Here is a 16,736-nt window from a genome sequence, read left to right as displayed (position 1 = left end):
GCACTGCCTTCCTGTCCTGAGCCCTGGACACAGTGGATATGAGTTCACTGCCTTCCTGTGCTGAGCCCTGGACACAGTGGATGTGAGTTCATTGCCTTCCTGTGCTGAGCCCTGGACACAGTGGATGTGAATTCACTGCCTTCCTGTGCTGAGCCCTGGACACAGTGGATGTGAATGCACTGCCTTCCTGTCCTGAGCCCTGGACACAGTGGATATGAGTTCACTGCCTGCCTGTGCTAAGCCCTGGACACAGTGGATATGAGTTCACTGCCTTACTGTGCTGAGCCCTGGACACAGTTGATATGAGTTCACTGCCTTCCTGTGCTGAGCCCTGGACACAGTGGATGTGAGTTCATTGCCTTCCTGTGCTGAGCCCTGGACACAGTGGATGTGATTTCACTGCCTTCCTGTGCTGAGCCCTGGACACAGTGGATGTGAATGCACTGCCTTCCTGTCCTGAGCCCTGGACACAGTGGATATGAGTTCACTGCCTTCCTGTGCTGAGCCCTGGACACAGTGGATGTGAGTTCATTGCCTTCCTGTGCTGAGCCCTGGACACAGTGGATGTGAATTCACTGCCTTCCTGTGCTGAGCCCTGGACACAGTGGATGTGAATGCACTGCCTTCCTGTCCTGAGCCCTGGACACAGTGGATATGAGTTCACTGCCTGCCTGTGCTAAGCCCTGGACACAGTGGATATGAGTTCACTGCCTTCCTGTGCTGAGCTGTGGACACAGTGGGTATGAGTTCACTGCCTTCCTGTGCTGAGCCCTGGACACAGTGGATGTGAATGCACTGCCTTCCTGTCCTGAGCCCTGGACACAGTGGATGTGAATTCGCTGCCTTCCTGTGCCGAGCGCTGGACACAGTGGGTGTGAATTCGCTGCCTTCCTGTGCCGAGCCCTGAACACAGTGGGTGTGAATTCACTGCCTTCCTGTGCCGAGCCCTGGACACAGTGGATATGAAATCACTGCCTTCCTGTGCCGAGCCCTGGATTTAGTGGATATGAAATCACTGCCTTCCTGTGCCGAGCCCTGGACACAGTGGATATGAAATCACTGCCTTCCTGTGCCGAGCCCTGGATTTAGTGGATATGAAATCTCTGCCTTCCTGTGCCGAGCCCTGGACACAGTAGATATGAAATCACTGGCTTCCTGTGCTGAGCCCTGGACACAGTGGATATGAAATCACTGCCTTCCTGTGCCGAGCCCTGGACACAGTGGATATGAAATCACTGCTTCCTGTGCCGAGCCCTGGACACAGTGGATATGAATTCACTGTCCCGATGTCTGTTACAGATTATGGGACCTTACCCTTAACTAACTAGTATTTTTGTTGCTGATTTCAGACTGTGGAGACGTTGAACGTGAACATTGAGCGGACGCAGACCCCGCCGTTCTATCGCCTGTGCCCAGTGCGCAAGTCCCCGGCGGCCAACAACACGACTGACGACGAGAAGCTGGTGAGCCAGGAACCGGATGTGCAGCTGCAGAAAGGAGTGCTGCACACCAAGAGACACAGCGCCAATGAGGACGCTCAGAACGAAACGTACGCACTGTCTCCTCTTCTGTCCTTGCCTCTGACGATGATAACTCCAGGAATTATTGACCAGTTTATTTTGTTTCTTTTCTTTTTAACACAGAAAGCACTCAACCTTTTTCTTACAAGTTAGCACTATAAACACATGTCCATCTCAGAAAACAAAGCCAAGATAAAAAGAATTGTTAGCTGTACTTAATTAAGTGTGCGTTGGATGAACAGTGATTCTTGTCCATTGGAACAGAAATGGTTCACCGAAGGAATAGGTTGATGGCATAGAATGTTGTCAGGTAAATATAAAAAAACAAACTTGATTTAGTAAAATAAAAAAAATGAACAACACCTCTCTCTCACTTACTCATACACTTCCTGGCACACATCAAGTCAGTCAATGTAAAACATGCACAAAGCTAAATTGATAAAGGAATCAACTGTAGTGAAAGTTTGTGTTGATGGAGCATTAGCCCATTATTGTCACTTTCAGTTCATTCAGTGTCAAGGAGTGGTCAAGGCATGCGGACTGATCCATATACGCTCCACCACATCTGCTGTAAAAAAAGAAAAAAGAAAAGGCAGATGCCTGATCCTAGCATTATCCCAGCACACTGGCCTTGAGAGCCTACCCAAGGTTTGTGTAAAACATTGACATAAGAAATGAATAAGTGATTGCATGAATAAGTAAATGAATGCACAAATAAGTACATGAATACATAGATAAGTAAATGAATAAATAAATAGATATATAATCTGTAAACAACCGTGTGATGGTGCAGCACATCGCGGACAGACTCCACAGCGTCCCTGAAGAGCATCACCAGCACCAGCACTGCCTCCACTGCAGAACAGATCGTGCTGGGTGAGGATCACACAGACACACTGTCCTCACGCCGCATTTTGTGTCCTGCTGTCTTGTGTCCCTGTTTGACTGCAACGTTCCTTATGCTGCATGTTGTGTCCTGCTGTCTTGTGTCCCTGTTTGACTGCAGCGTGCTGCATGTTGTGTCCTGCTGTCTTGTGTCCCTGTTTGACTGCAGCGTGCTGCATGTTGTGTCCTGCTGTCTTGTGTCCCTGTTTGACTGCAGCGTGCTGCATGTTGTGTCCTGCTGACTTGTGTCCCTGTTTGACTGCAGCATGCTGCATGTTGTGTCCTGCTGTCTTGTGTCCCTGTTTGACTGCAACGTTCCTTATGCTGCATGTTGTGTCCTGCTGTCTCTTGTCCCTGTTTGACTGCAGTGTGCTGCATGTTGTGTCCTGCTGTCTTGTGTCCCTGTTTGACTGCAACATGCTGCATGTTGTGTCGTGCTGTCTCGTGTCCCTGTTTGACTGCAGCATGCTGCATGTTGTGTCCTGCTGTCTTGTGTCCCTGTTTGACTGCAGCGTGCTGCATGTTGTGTCCTGCTGTCTTGTGTCCCTGTTTGACTGCAGCGTTCTGTTATGCAGAGCCAGTGCTTTGTGTGACTGGAACGTTGTGTTATGCTGACTGGAATGTTATGCAGAGCCTTTGCTTGACTGCAATGTTATGATACACAGAGCCTATGCTTTCTATGACCGGGACATTTTGCAGAGCCTGTGCTTCGTTTGACTGAAACGTTTTGCAGAGTCTGTGCTTTGTTTTACTGGAATGTTTCGCAGAGTGTTTGCATTGTTTGACAGAAACATTTTGCTGGGCCTATGCTTTGAATGGAACATTTTGCTGAGACTTTGCTTTGTTTGACTGGAACAATTTGCAGAGCCTATTCTTTGTTTGACTTAGACATTATGCAGTGCCTGTGCTTAGTATTGTTTTGTTTTCTTTTCCATCTGTTGTTGTTGTTGTTTATGTTGTTGTTGTCGACTATTTTCATGATGTGTTTCTGTGCTAGTATCTGTGTGTCTCAGTGTCTGTGTCAGTCAGTTGTCCTGCCTTCCTTCCTTCCTTCCTTCCTGTCTTTCTCAGTGTTTGCGCCCGGTCCCTCCAGATTCTATGCATGCATCACTGAAGGCACAGTTGCCCTTGATTGGATATTCACTGAAGTTCAAGTGGAGTTTGTTTCAAACCTTGCAAGGAGTTTCCTGTACTGGTTTGATAGAGATGATGGTGGTGGTACTTTGGATTCACAGTATGCCAAAAAAAAAGAAGAAAAAAAAAGTACAAAATGACTGTATGGAGGCATGGTTTGAAAAAAGCAGCATGACAGAAGTGTAGACACTGACGTGTTCCCCTCCTGTGACAGATAATGGTTTGAAAAAGCAGCATGACAGAAGTGTAGACACCCAGACCATAGTGATGTCTTTCCCTCCTGTGACAGATAATGGTTTGAAAAAGCAGCATGACAGAAGTGTAGACACTGACGTGTTTCCCTCCTGTGACAGATAATGGTTTGAAAAAGCAGCATGACAGAAGTGTAGACACTGACGTGTTTCCCTCCTGTGACAGATAATGGTTTGAAAAAGCAGCATGACAGAAGTGTAGACACTGACGTGTTTCCCTCCCTGCGACAGATAATGGTTTGAAAAAGCAGCATGACAGAAGTGTAGACACTGACGTGTTTCCCTCCTGTGACAGATAATGGTTTGAAAAAGCAGCATGACAGAAGTGTAGACACTGACGTGTTTCCCTCCTGTGACAGATAATGGTTTGAAAAAGCAGCATGACAGAAGTGTAGACACCCAGACCATAGTGATGTCTTTCCCTCCCTGCGACAGATAATGGTTTGAAAAAGCAGCATGACAGAAGTGTAGACACTGACGTGTTTCCCTCCTGTGACAGATAATGGTTTGAAAAAGCAGCATGACAGAAGTGTAGACACTGACGTGTTTCCCTCCTGTGACAGATAATGGTTTGAAAAAGCAGCATGACAGAAGTGTAGACACTGACGTGTTTCCCTCCTGTGACAGATAATGGTTTGAAAAAGCAGCATGACAGAAGTGTAGACACCCAGACCATAGTGATGTCTTTCCCTCCCTGCGACAGATAATGGTTTGAAAAAGCAGCATGACAGAAGTGTAGACACTGACGTGTTTCCCTCCTGTGACAGATAATGGTTTGAAAAAGCAGCATGACAGAAGTGTAGACACTGACGTGTTTCCCTCCTGTGACAGATAATGGTTTGAAAAAGCAGCATGACAGAAGTGTAGACACTGACGTGTTTCCCTCCTGTGACAGATAATGGTTTGAAAAAGCAGCATGACAGAAGTGTAGACACTGACGTGTTTCCCTCCTGTGACAGATAATGGTTTGAAAAAGCAGCATGACAGAAGTGTAGACACCCAGACCATAGTGATGTCTTTCCCTCCCTGCGACAGATAATGGTTTGAAAAAGCAGCATGACAGAAGTGTAGACACTGACGTGTTTCCCTCCTGTGACAGATAATGGTTTGAAAAAGCAGCATGACAGAAGTGTAGGCACTGACGTGTTTTCCCTCCCCTGGCAGACGACGAGGTGCTGACCCACGTGCAGATGAGGAATGAGAGGAGCGCAGCCTCTGCAGAGGTTCGGCGCAGCGAGTCCCCCGTGCCCTACCCCCTGCCCATGCCGGCCTATGGCGGCTACTTCGCTCCCCTCAACGACCTGCTGCCCGAAGACATGCCCGCCACACAGGGATTTCACAGGTCTGTGTGTGTGTGGGTGTGCGTGTGTGTTTGTGTGAGTGTGTGTGTTCATTTGTGTGTGTGTGTTTGTGTGTCTGAGTGTGTGTTTGTGTGTCTGTGTGTGCGTGTGTTTGTGTGTCTGAGTGTGTGTGCGTGTGTTTGTGTGTATGTGTGTGTATATGTGTGTTTGTGTGTATATGTGTGTGTGTTTACCTGTGATTGTGGGCTTCTTAAAAATAAACAAATGGATTACGATACTAGAAGGCACCTGAATTGTAAAAATTCGTAAATTTACTTTCATACATGAAGACAATGAGTCATAAGAAATAAACAAATGGATTGAGATAAAAGCAGAAAAACTGTTGTTTTGAAAACAAGCAAACCGGAAAATGAAAGAAAATGTTTAACGCCTGTCTCTTTTTGTCATTTGGCTGTAGTTATAAATCTGTGTGTGTATGTATGTATGTGTGCGAGTATGTGTATGTGTGTGTATGTATGTATGAGTATGTGTGTGTGTGTGTGGGTGGGTGTATGTGTGTGTATACATGTATGTGTGTATGTGGTTGTGTATGTGTGTGTGTGTGTGTGGTGGTGGGGGGTGCATGTGAGTATGTGTGTGAATGTGTATGTTTACATGTATGTGTGTGTGTGTGTGTGGTTGTGTATGTGTGTGTGTGTGTGGGTGACGGGGTGAGTGCAGGAGCAACATAGCGGTGATGTTCCTGTCTGACCTGGTGCTGGACGGACTGCTGGTGGACTGGTCGCCACACCTGCCCCTCATGCTGCACATCATCTTCCTCGGTCCGTGCTCTCTCTCTCTCTCTCTGTCTCTTTCTCTCTCTCCTTCTCTCTATCTCTGTCTTTCTCTGTTTCATTCTCCTTCTCTATCTCACTGTCTTTCTGTCTCTCCCCTTCTTTCTCTCTCTCTCTCTCTCCCCCTCTCTCTCTCTCTCTCTCTCTCTCTCTGTCTCTCTGTTTCATTCTCCTTCTCTCTTTCACTATCTCTCCCCTTCTTTCTCTCTCTCTCTCCCCCCCTCTCTCTCCTTCTCTCTCTCTCCATCTCTCTCTCTTTCTCTGTCTCTCTGTTTCATTCTCCTTCTCTCTCTCACTGTCTGTCTATCTCTCCCCTTTATCTCTCTCTCTCTCTCCCTCTCTCTCTCCCTCTCTCTCCCCTTCTCTCTCTCTCTCTCTCTCTCTTTCTCTCCTTCTCTCATTGAGAACAGTTGGATTGAATGCTAACAAAAGATGTTTGAGACAGGTGGATTACCAACATCTCCTTGTCCAATGTGTGGTGGGGGTAAAGAAGATGAGAAACATTTCATATTCAGTTTGAAAAGTTACGAGGAGGTTCGGGAAAAGTGTACACTCTTTGAAACAGCTGCAGCAAAGAGGAAAGACCTAGTCAGTGTTTTAACATCAAATAACAAAAGCATTATCCTATCAGTTGCAAAATACGTCTCTGAGGCAGTGAATATTTGGAAAAAGAAAATAAATGATCAAAACACCTGTAAATGCAAAATATGTGCAAAGATTTAATGGTTTCCCAAATAATTATCTTGAAGGTTAGAATATAAGCACATAGAAATCATACTTGGATGGTCAATCTGATGATGTTTTTGTGTAATTTGGTGGTTATTGTTTGTTAAAATAATTTTCGTAATATTTTGTGCGCTAGTGTTTTTGCTTTGTTTTACTTTTTTCAGATGATTGGATAAAATGACACTGTAACTTCCCCTGTATCCCACCTGTCGCATGGGCTGTTAAGCTAATGACAGTAAAGAGTCAGAGTGTCTACTTCTCTCTCTCTCTCTCTGTCTCTCTCTCCTCCCTCTCCTCTCTTTCTCCCTGTATATTTTGTGTGTGTGTGTGTGTGTCCCTCTCTCTGTCTCTCTCTCTCTCTTTGTCTCGCTGTCTCTGGGCTTTCCTGTCTCTTTCTTTCTGTCTTGCTGTTTTTATTTCTGTTACACAATTCTGTTCTGTTCCATTCCATTTTATTCTGTTAATTACCTAGACTAAGATGCTGCTGTGTAGCTGGATGCATTAGGCAGTCAGTTCACTCCATACTCCAAGGTCCCCAGCCAGTTTGTTGGTGTCACTCCATTGTCTGTCGACATGTCTGAGGTCTCTCTCCACTGTTTGCTGGTGTCACCCTATCGTCTGTCAACAAGTTTGAGGTCTCTCTCTCCACTGTTTGCTGATGTCACCCCATCGTCTGTCAACAAGTTTGAGGTCTCTCTCTCCACTGTTTGCTGGTGTCACTCCATTGTCTGTCGACATGTCTGAGGTCTCTCTCCACTGTTTGCTGGTGTCACCCCATCGTCTGTCAACAAGTTTGAGGTCTCTCTCTCCACTGTTTGCTGGTGTCACCCCATCGTCTGTCGACATGTCTGAGGTCTCTTCCACTGTTTGCTGATGTCACCCCATCGTCTGTCGACAAGTTTGAGGTCTCTCTCTCCACTGTTTGCTGGTGTCACCCCATCGTCTGTCAACAGGTTTGAGGTCTCTCTCTCCACTGTTTGCTGGTGTCACCCCATCGTCTGTCAACAGGTTTGAGGTCTCTCTCTCCACTGTTTGCTGGTGTCACCCCATCGTCTGTCGACAAGTTTGAGGTCTCTCTCTCCACTGTTTGCTGGTGTCACCCCATCGTCTGTCGACAAGTTTGAGGTCTCTCTCTCCACTGTTTGCTGGTGTCACCCCATCGTCTGTCAACAGGTTTGAGGTCTCTCTCTCCACTGTTTGCTGATGTCACCCCATCGTCTGTCAACAAGTTTGAGGTCTCTCTCTCCACTGTTTGCTGGTGTCACCCCATCGTCTGTCAACAAGTTTGAGGTCTCTCTCTCCACTGTTTGCTGGTGTCACCCCATCGTCTGTCAACAAGTTTGAGGTCTCTCTCTCCACTGTTTGCTGATGTCACCCCTTCGTCTGTCAACAAGTTTGAGGTCTCTCTCTCCACTGTTTGCTGATGTCACCCCATCGTCTGTCAACAAGTTTGAGGTCTCTCTCTCCACTGTTTGCTGATGTCACCCCATCGTCTGTCAACAGGTTCGAGGTCTCTCTCTCCACTGTTTGCTGGTGTCACCCCATCGTCTGTCAACAGGTTTGAGGTCTCTCTCTCCACTGTTTGCTGGTGTCACCCCATCGTCTGTCAACAGGTTTGAGGTCTCTCTCTCCACTGTTTGCTGGTGTCACCCCATCGTCTGTCAACAGGTTTGAGGTCTCTCTCTCCACTGTTTGCTGATGTCACCCCATCGTCTGTCAACAAGTTTGAGGTCTCTCTCTCTCCACTGTTTGCTGGTGTCACCCCATCGTCTGTCAACAGGTTTGAAGTCTCTCTCTCCACTGTTTGCTGATGTCACCCCATCGTCTGTCAACAGGTTTGAGGTCTCTCTCTCCACTGTTTGCTGATGTCACCCCATCGTCTGTCAACAAGTTTGAGGTCTCTCTCTCCACTGTTTGCTGATGTCACTCTATCGTCTGTCAACAAGTTTGAGGTCTCTCTCCGCTGTTTGCTGATGTCACTCTATCGTCTGTCAACAAGTTTGAGGTCTCTCTCCGCTGTTTGCTGATGTCACCCTGTCGTCTGTCAATAAGTTTGAAGTCTCTCACCGCTGTTTGCCACCAGTTCATCTTTATTCTGTTCCATTCTATTTTTATTTCTTTTTTTCTATCTTTATTTTTAGGAGGAATCATTGGACGTGTCTAAGTTCTGCAGATATGCAGGGCTTTTCAGCATCCATGGAAGACTTTCTTTTCATTTTCTTGTTTTTATTTCATTTCATTACCACCTTTTCCTCCTTGGTGTCTGTGTTACACCAACTTGGAAGTTCTGTGTGTGTGCAGGGTTGGACCACAGCCGGGCGCTGGTGTACGAGCACTGCAAGAAGCTGCTGCAGAACCTGCTGCTGCTGGCCTCCTATCACGACCACCCGGCCACCGCCCGCCTCCTCATCAGCTACCAGTCCAACATGGCGGACACCCTCAAGGTCATCTCTGAGGACAGGGACGCCCCGCACACTCTGGGTCAGTGCTCTTGGGCACGGGGGGTAGGGGGGAGAATGTGTGTGTGTGTTTGTGTGTATGTGTGTGTGTGCGTGTGATGTGTGTGTGCATGATGACGTCTTGACTGACTTGTGATAGGATCCTACGCTGGTTGTTTCTCATTGCACACTTCTTACCAAAGTAAGTTTAGCATATCATGCCAGTTGTTCCTTTTTACCGAGCCAGTTTTGGCCTGTTACCTGGGCACTCTGGGGTCCTTACTCAGCCAACTTGGGGTTCTTACTCAGCCAACTTGGGGTTCTTATTGGAGCTTGTTACTTTGCCAGTTAGGGCTTCTCACCTAGCAGTTAATCAAACATGTTGAGATGAGTGCACCTTCCATGTTGATAGGATCAGAGAATGTTCCTGGTTGTTGACATTCCCAGTGACAAAGGACCTTTAAGTTCGTGTTTGGTGTCATATACTGTACCATGTCAAACTGATGCAAACTAGGCCTATCGGTTTGCTCTGCTTGGCCAAATTTATCGCGGCTAACAGTGAAAAGACGAGCCGTCTTGCCCCGTCCGCTCTTAACCAATCAAACGCCTCTAAAAGCTATAAGCGCTGAATCATTCCTTTGGCCAAGGCTCTCCATGCCATCTTGTCAGGTTTGCGCTCTGTCTCATCTTACGCTTTTTTTTGGCTATTATTGAAAACAGTTTTTGCCCAGCATAAATTGTAGGGGTGTAAGCATGAATAAACATATCTCTTCTCCATGACTGCTGGGTTAGTTGGTTGTCTTGTGAACATCTCTGATGGAACATTCATGGTAAATCTCACAGAGGTTTTAGAAGTTGCAGTTCTGTATGTTTTACATGTCAATACAACTTAATTACAAACATATTTGTATTAACAGTATGCAATTGTTGTTGTTGAGGACAAGTGAATAAAAACATCAAAGATAAATGTTTCCTTTCTTTCTTAACAGCTTTGCATTGCAAGCAGCAACTTTTTGGATTACTGTACTTGCCTTAGGTGTTGACAGTTACCCAGATAACATGATATCAGACAGGTGATGAGTGACCGAACATTTCTGTCACAGAGTGCCCTCCCTGTGACCCCCACATTCAGTACATCGCCAAGTCGACCTTCAGTATTGACAGCAGTGCCACCATCACGGCAGATACAGCCAATGAGCTGTCAGACGTGGACAGCTTTGGCACGGTGGAAGAGGTCATCAAGGCATTGCTCAACTTCAAAGACTCCAGGTTGGAACCGATTTGAAGGGGGCAGGACATCAGATGAACAAATGTGAAGTGTGTGTGTGTGTGTGTGTGTGTGCATGTGTGCATGTGTGTGTGAGTGTGTGTGTGTGTGTGTTAATGTGTGTGCATAAATGTGTGTGTGTGCTTGTGTGTGTGTGTGTGTGTTAATGTGTGCATAAATATGTGTGTGTGTGCATGTGTGTGCATATATGTGCGTGCGTGTGCATGAGGGTGCAGTTTATGTGTTTTTGATGGTTTATGTTTTTCTTTTCTTCTTCCTCTGTGTTGATAGGTTGAAACTCCCACGTCCACTTGTATGTACAAGAGGGCTTTTACATGAACAACTGTTTTTACCCCACTGTGTAGACAGCCAGTCTTTGTTTCTGGCGGTGTGCATGGTGGGTATATTCTTGTTTCCATAACCCCACAAAATGCTGATATGGATTACAGGATCTTTAATGTGTGCCTTTGATCTGCTGCATGCTTGTGCCTATGAAGTGGGTTCAGGCACCTGTAGGTCTACATATCTCATAACGTGGGAGACAAGAAAAATCTCCACCATTAACTCACCAGGCAGAATGACTGGAATTTAAACTCTGGGTCCCCAGATCGCAAGTCAAATGCTGCAACCACTCAACTGTTAAGCTTGTCGTTTCTGTTTGTATGCTGCATCATGATGCACATTTGCCAACTGATGTGTTCCTGTATGTACAGCTGTTACATTCTTGTCTGTCCCTCTGTCTCTGTCTCTCCCTCGCTGCATCCCTTTCTGTTTCTGTCTTCTTTCCCTTCTGTCTTCCTTTCAGACCCCAGTGGGGAGGCTGAAGGCTCTTTGACTATAAATGATTTCCTCACCTTTTGGAAATTCTGTGCAAGAAGTTTCCTCTTTTCTGTCACTGTGTTTCTAGCTTTTCATTTTCTTTCCGCTGTCTCTTTCTTTCTCATTTTCTGCCTCGCTGGTCCATTCACCCAGATTTTTTGCAGAGAGCTTTGAATACTTTTCGTCTTTGGTTGTTGTTTTTTGTTTTTGTTTCTTTAAGCAGGCATTGTGTTGTGCCATGAACAGATAGCCTTGTTGTAAAGCAGGCATTGTGTTGTGCCATGAACAGATAGCCTTGTTATTAAGCAGACGTTGTGTTGTAAACAGGGAGCTGTGTTGTAAAGTAGGCATTGTGTTGTGCCATGAACAGATAGCCTTGTTGTAAAGCAGGCATTGTGTTGTGCCATGAACAGATAGCCTTGTTGTAAAGCAGGCATTGTGTTGTGCCATGAATAGATAGCCTTGTTGTAAAGCAGGCATTGTGTTGTGCTGTGAACAGAAAAGGCAGGCCCTTGTGGAGCTCTGAAGACATCACCCCCAAACTGCTGGTGACCCAAAGCTCTACTCTCCTGCAGCATGTCCTCAAGTGTGTGGTTCGCTGCTTCAAGGAGTTGTCCCCCATGGCTCTCGTCGAGCAGCGTTGGTCCCAGGTGGCGCTGCAGCTGGCCTTGTCGTGTTCCTCTCGGCATTACGCGGGCAGGTCTTTTCAGGTACTTAGGCGTCAGTGGTTCTAGATGTGGATCTGTTGATCAGTGCCTGGGTTTTCTTTGTGGACTCTGTGTGTGTGTGTTTGTGTGTGTGTGCATGTGTGCACAACAGCGTGTGAGTCACAGAAAGAGAGGTTTTTGTTGTTGTTGTTTTGCCAGTCAGTTTAGAGCGCAGCAATCCCTGGTGCCAGAAGCAGAGAAAGATGGCATCTAAGAATAGCTGGGGATTCCCCTGTGACTAATACGAAAGATGGCCTAACCTACCTTCGAAAATTAAGAGTGGTAGGTTTGTGGATAACCGTCCCATGGTCTGGTCGCATTTCAGCGATGTAGGCGCTGAACCTTGCCGGTGCAAAAAAATGCAGTATTGGTGGTAAAAGGGTTAAGCCAGAATGTGACACGTGAGACATGGAGCAGCGCTGACGGTGGGTGTGGCGGTGTGTGACAGGTGCTGCGAGCCCTGCAGGTGCGCCCCAGCACCCAGATGCTGTCAGACATCCTGTCACGGCTGGTGGAGACAGTGGCGGAGCAGGGAGAGGACATGCAGGGCTACGTGACGGAGATGATGCTGACCCTGGAGGCCTTCGTGGACAACCTGGACCTGGAGTTCCGACCCATTGACTTCATGCGTGAGCTGTTCATGTCCACCCCCAACCTGGCCAAGGACCAGATGGAGATCAACCGCCGCAGCGCCATCATCGCCCCCAAGCACTCCTACCCCCACCCCTCACACCACGCCCGCAGCACCAGCTACTCCGCCTCCGTCTTCATGCACAGAGGGCACAACATCCCAGGTGGGTGGGGGGAGGGGGGTGGCCTTAAATTGCTGTGACAACCGTTCGCATTGTTTCTAGCACTGTGTTGGTGTCAACAACCGTTCCCATTGTTTTGCATGATCCAGTTGTGCAGGTTTTCCTGTGTGTCTGTTGGTCAGTTATGCTGATGGGGTGGTTCTGTCCTTTCTGCATGATGCATTGTGTCGTGATGATAGGTGGGCGGCTCTGTGGGCTTGATCCAGTCAGCCAGTAAGTGTCCAAAGACACTGACAGTCGTATTGGATGGACAGAGAGACTTGACTTAGAACTGTATGGCTTTGATTTGTTTTCATTTTTGACAGCATGTAAAGCACCAAAGTGGGTTCATGGATTAGTTTTCATATAGAATTGTAATGCACTTACTATGTAAATTTGTAATAAGTTGATAATTTATGCTCCTTATTTTTCTTGTTTGGCATGATTAAGTATGTAGACACTGACAGGTAAAAAATTAATAGCATTAATTCATGGTTAAACTGCTCTGTAACTGTCACCTGTGGCTTTTGATGTATGTTATTTTTCTCTTCAAATCATCTGTTGTGGCTTATCTCATAATGTTCATAATTTTATGTGCTCTTGAAATACTTCATAGCAGTTTATCTTTATAATGTTTCTAATTCTAAGTGACCGTATATGATTTGTTTCAATATCATTTTTCAGTATGATTTATTGTGCATGTTTGAAGACATTGAAAGTAGTTTGTCCCTTCATGTGAGGTCATTTTCGTTTATTTTCATGAAGAAAGATAACAGAGTCCATATGTATTTGTGCCCATGTCAAGCACTGGAGAAATATGAAGGATAGACCGCTCAAGAGTTCCATGCTTACATGACTTATAGAGGTGTGTCACATGGTCTGTGCTGTCGAAGTTGAATGACTCTCTAAATTTGCGAGCAACAAAAATGAATGAGAGAGACAGAACACGCAAAACAGCAGGCTACTTTTTTTTTTTTTTTTTTTTTGCTTCATATTTTGTTGTTGTTGTTTTGAGACTATCAACTGAAGAAATGTAGGACAGCACATTTTTGCTGCTTTTGCCTATGTCGATAGCCTGTAGCATTGCTCGTGATTTCACTAAATGGCTGTGGAACTCTCCAGCAGTCTATTGACAGTACTTACTCCTCTGATGCTCAAGATATTTTTGCATGAGGGCATGTTTGTTACATGTAAGTTGCATGCTTCTGAATGTGGAATGGCATGCTCCTGTAAGCTGAAGGAGGAGAGCGTCTGTGTCCTTGGTGGTCCTGCCTCAGTCTGCAGGTTGTGTGTGTCTTGCAGAGGAAGACGAGGAAGCAGAGGAGGAGGAGGAGAGTGGGGAGGGTACATGTACCCTGGTAGACTCCGAAGGTGACCTGTGTTCGAGCACAAGGGTGGATTGGTTCTTTAACTGAGATCATTCAGTCAAAAGGACAGGCCATCAATTAACTTAGATCATTCAGTTAAAAGGACAGGCTATCAATTGTGAGCACCAGGATGGATTGGTTCTTTGACATAGATTGTTCAGTTGTAAAGACAGGTTTTCAATTAACTATGCTGGATGAAACTAACACTTTATGAAAAAAGAAACAAAAACAAAAAAACACTTTAGATTTTATCAGCCTTTTCTGCAGAGCAATTGGAAGAGGATTGTGTTCCTGCATTTTTATATAAATTGAAAAATAATAAATATTGAAGAAAGCTTCCTCCACCCCCTCTGCCCACCACACTATCACTTCAGTGTCAAAGTTCTCATGTTTGGTGACTGTTGATAATTGTAAGGTTATCTAATTGGAGAACTTGATGTTCCTACGGACATTGTCAAGGTAGTTCATATATTGATAGCCTGTTTTGGGGGGTTTTTTGGGGTTTTTTTTAAAGGTATTTATTGAATTAAAATGTATTTTTTGTTTTCAGTACTAAATCTTAAATTCTGGCTGGCCCTTGGTGATGTTGATGAAAGTAACAGTCTGTCATCTTAGAGAAAATTATGAAAAAAAAGTTATTAAGAGGCAGCCAACAAGACTGTCATGATCAATTTATCCTCCACTGTTTCAACCATACATTCAAAAGAGGTAGTTCATGACTTTTGTGTTAATGCCATGCCTGCTGGTGAAACCATCAGATTGACAAATGGCATGCTGGTCACACACACACACACACACACACACACACACACACACACACACACTGTTAACCACAGGCTTCTTTGAAATGATGCACCAGATCCTCAGGAATCGCAGCTGTTACTACATTCACCAAGGGCAGGATTTTTGTTTTATCTCCCCCACCATCTGCAGTGCAGTTCCTACCACACCTCCTAACATTGTGACAGATGTAACCCAACATTTTTTACTTGTATGCATTTACAGAGTGAGTCTACATGATTACCTGTTTTGGTAGTCATTTTGTCAGTGTTTGATAACTTAATGTTGGTATTTTCTCAGCAACCTCAAATGGCAAAGAAATTATCCTTGGCAGGGTGAAAAATGTTAATAAAACTTATTTAGCTATCATCTGCATAGAGACACTGCATGTCAATGAGAGTCATGAAAAGTACATTTCTAATCTGGACAGACATACCAGAAATTATTTTCACATTTGTATCTACTCAGTATCAGACATTTTGTGTATTCATCTTATAAACAAGGGGAACTCTTTAGCAGATAACCAAATTCAAAACAAATGTGGCAGAGACATGCCAAATAGGAAAAATGAAATAAAAGAATGTGTTCCTTTTTGATAAAAAGAAATTCATATCGTAATGATAATACATCTCCTGTTCCATTTATCCATAATTATTTAATACAGTTGCGTTATGAATGGCGTTTTTGAAATGCAATAACACCAAAGCGTTCCCAAATAATGCAGCATCTGAAAAATTGAGAGACTGCTTAAGCACAAGATTTTTTTCTTGCTTTTGGGAGATAGGGGTAGGAGTTTTTTTTCCCATTCTTTTCTTTTTCTATTTTTCCTTGATAACAAGACTCACATATGAGTCAAGAATACTTTTCCTGCCTTGTTTGATTAAGAGGGAGAAGGATGGCAGAAAGCCCATTTTGCATGATCTGTTTGTGGGGTTATTAATCAACCATTTTGATACTGGTTGATAATCTTCATATTGTGTAACAGGTATATGTTAAATGATACACCAGTCAGGATTGTTGTTATTGTGGGCTTGATCATGGAATCGTCAAAGATTGGTATTTAATTCATGTTATGGCATCACCATTAGTGGTATATTTCACTATATTGGTGAAAAAAAAAGGTTCCAGAGTTTTATTGAAGTGCTGGCTTTGGTATTTTGTGTTTAATAACCTTTACCTTTTCCTTGCCTTTTTCCTTCTCTTTTTATCGTTTATTTCAGACCTTTAAAAAACATGATTTATACATTGCAGACGTGTGAATGATATTGTAAATATAATTTAGAAAAGGTGGGCTGCTGGATCCAGTAAATGAGAAGTCAAAAAAGAAAGAGGCACAAGTGCCTTTCAAAAATGGTGTTGTAGGATCCACAGAATGAAACAGTGGCATTGTGTTGTTAATCTCAGTTGTGGTGTAGAGGAAAGCCGTGGAAAAGAGGGCATGTATTCTATGTAGGGAAAATATGTCTGTGAAAATGTGGCAAACATTCAGAAGCATATAGGACCAGTCAGAAAATGTCATCCAGTTGCGTGTGTGGTGCGGAACATCTTTTTCAGACATTTGCCTGGTAAAGTGGGTGATGTGCATACTAACAGGGAAACATTTTTTCTCTTTGTGTTTTTGATGTTTCTGTCAAGAATTTTTTTTGTCTCTTGTCTTTACTTTATTGTCCATGCAAAAGTTGACCGCTTTGTGGTGTGAGTGTGTGTGTGTGCATTGAGTTCAGTTATTTCAAAACACAACATGATCAGTGATATTTTGATGGTTACTGAAGGTTTTTCAGACATAATAAGATTCACCTGGAGGTAACTGTAAGCCTGTGGTGAATAATGATAGCAGTTAGAAAAGATTGGGTTTTTTATTTGCTATGAGTATTGCAATTGTTTGTTATCTCATTCATCGTTATATGGAGGTAAGAA

The 16,736-nt window shown here is 44.6% G+C and overlaps 1 protein-coding gene across 6 annotated transcripts in view; it reads left to right on the top strand.

Moving 5' to 3' along the window:
- The window catches only part of LOC143299059 (protein furry-like), a 119,819-nt gene that overhangs the window by 47,689 nt on the left and 55,394 nt on the right, over positions 1–16,736 (top strand). For all 6 annotated transcript variants that reach the window (XM_076612159.1, XM_076612158.1, XM_076612157.1 and 3 more), the window contains exons 33-40: positions 1,350–1,549; positions 2,314–2,396; positions 4,955–5,132; positions 5,812–5,912; positions 8,952–9,131; positions 10,192–10,357; positions 11,674–11,884; positions 12,330–12,675. In XM_076612159.1, coding sequence (XP_076468274.1) covers positions 1,350–1,549; positions 2,314–2,396; positions 4,955–5,132; positions 5,812–5,912; positions 8,952–9,131; positions 10,192–10,357; positions 11,674–11,884; positions 12,330–12,675 — 1,465 coding nt within the window. The remainder of the gene's footprint in view (positions 1–1,349; positions 1,550–2,313; positions 2,397–4,954; positions 5,133–5,811; positions 5,913–8,951; positions 9,132–10,191; positions 10,358–11,673; positions 11,885–12,329; positions 12,676–16,736) is intronic.

Source organism: Babylonia areolata, chromosome 24, assembly GCF_041734735.1.
Source record: "Babylonia areolata isolate BAREFJ2019XMU chromosome 24, ASM4173473v1, whole genome shotgun sequence".
NCBI lineage: Eukaryota > Metazoa > Mollusca > Gastropoda > Neogastropoda > Buccinidae > Babylonia > Babylonia areolata.
This window is presented reverse-complemented; position numbering and strand designations above follow the sequence as displayed.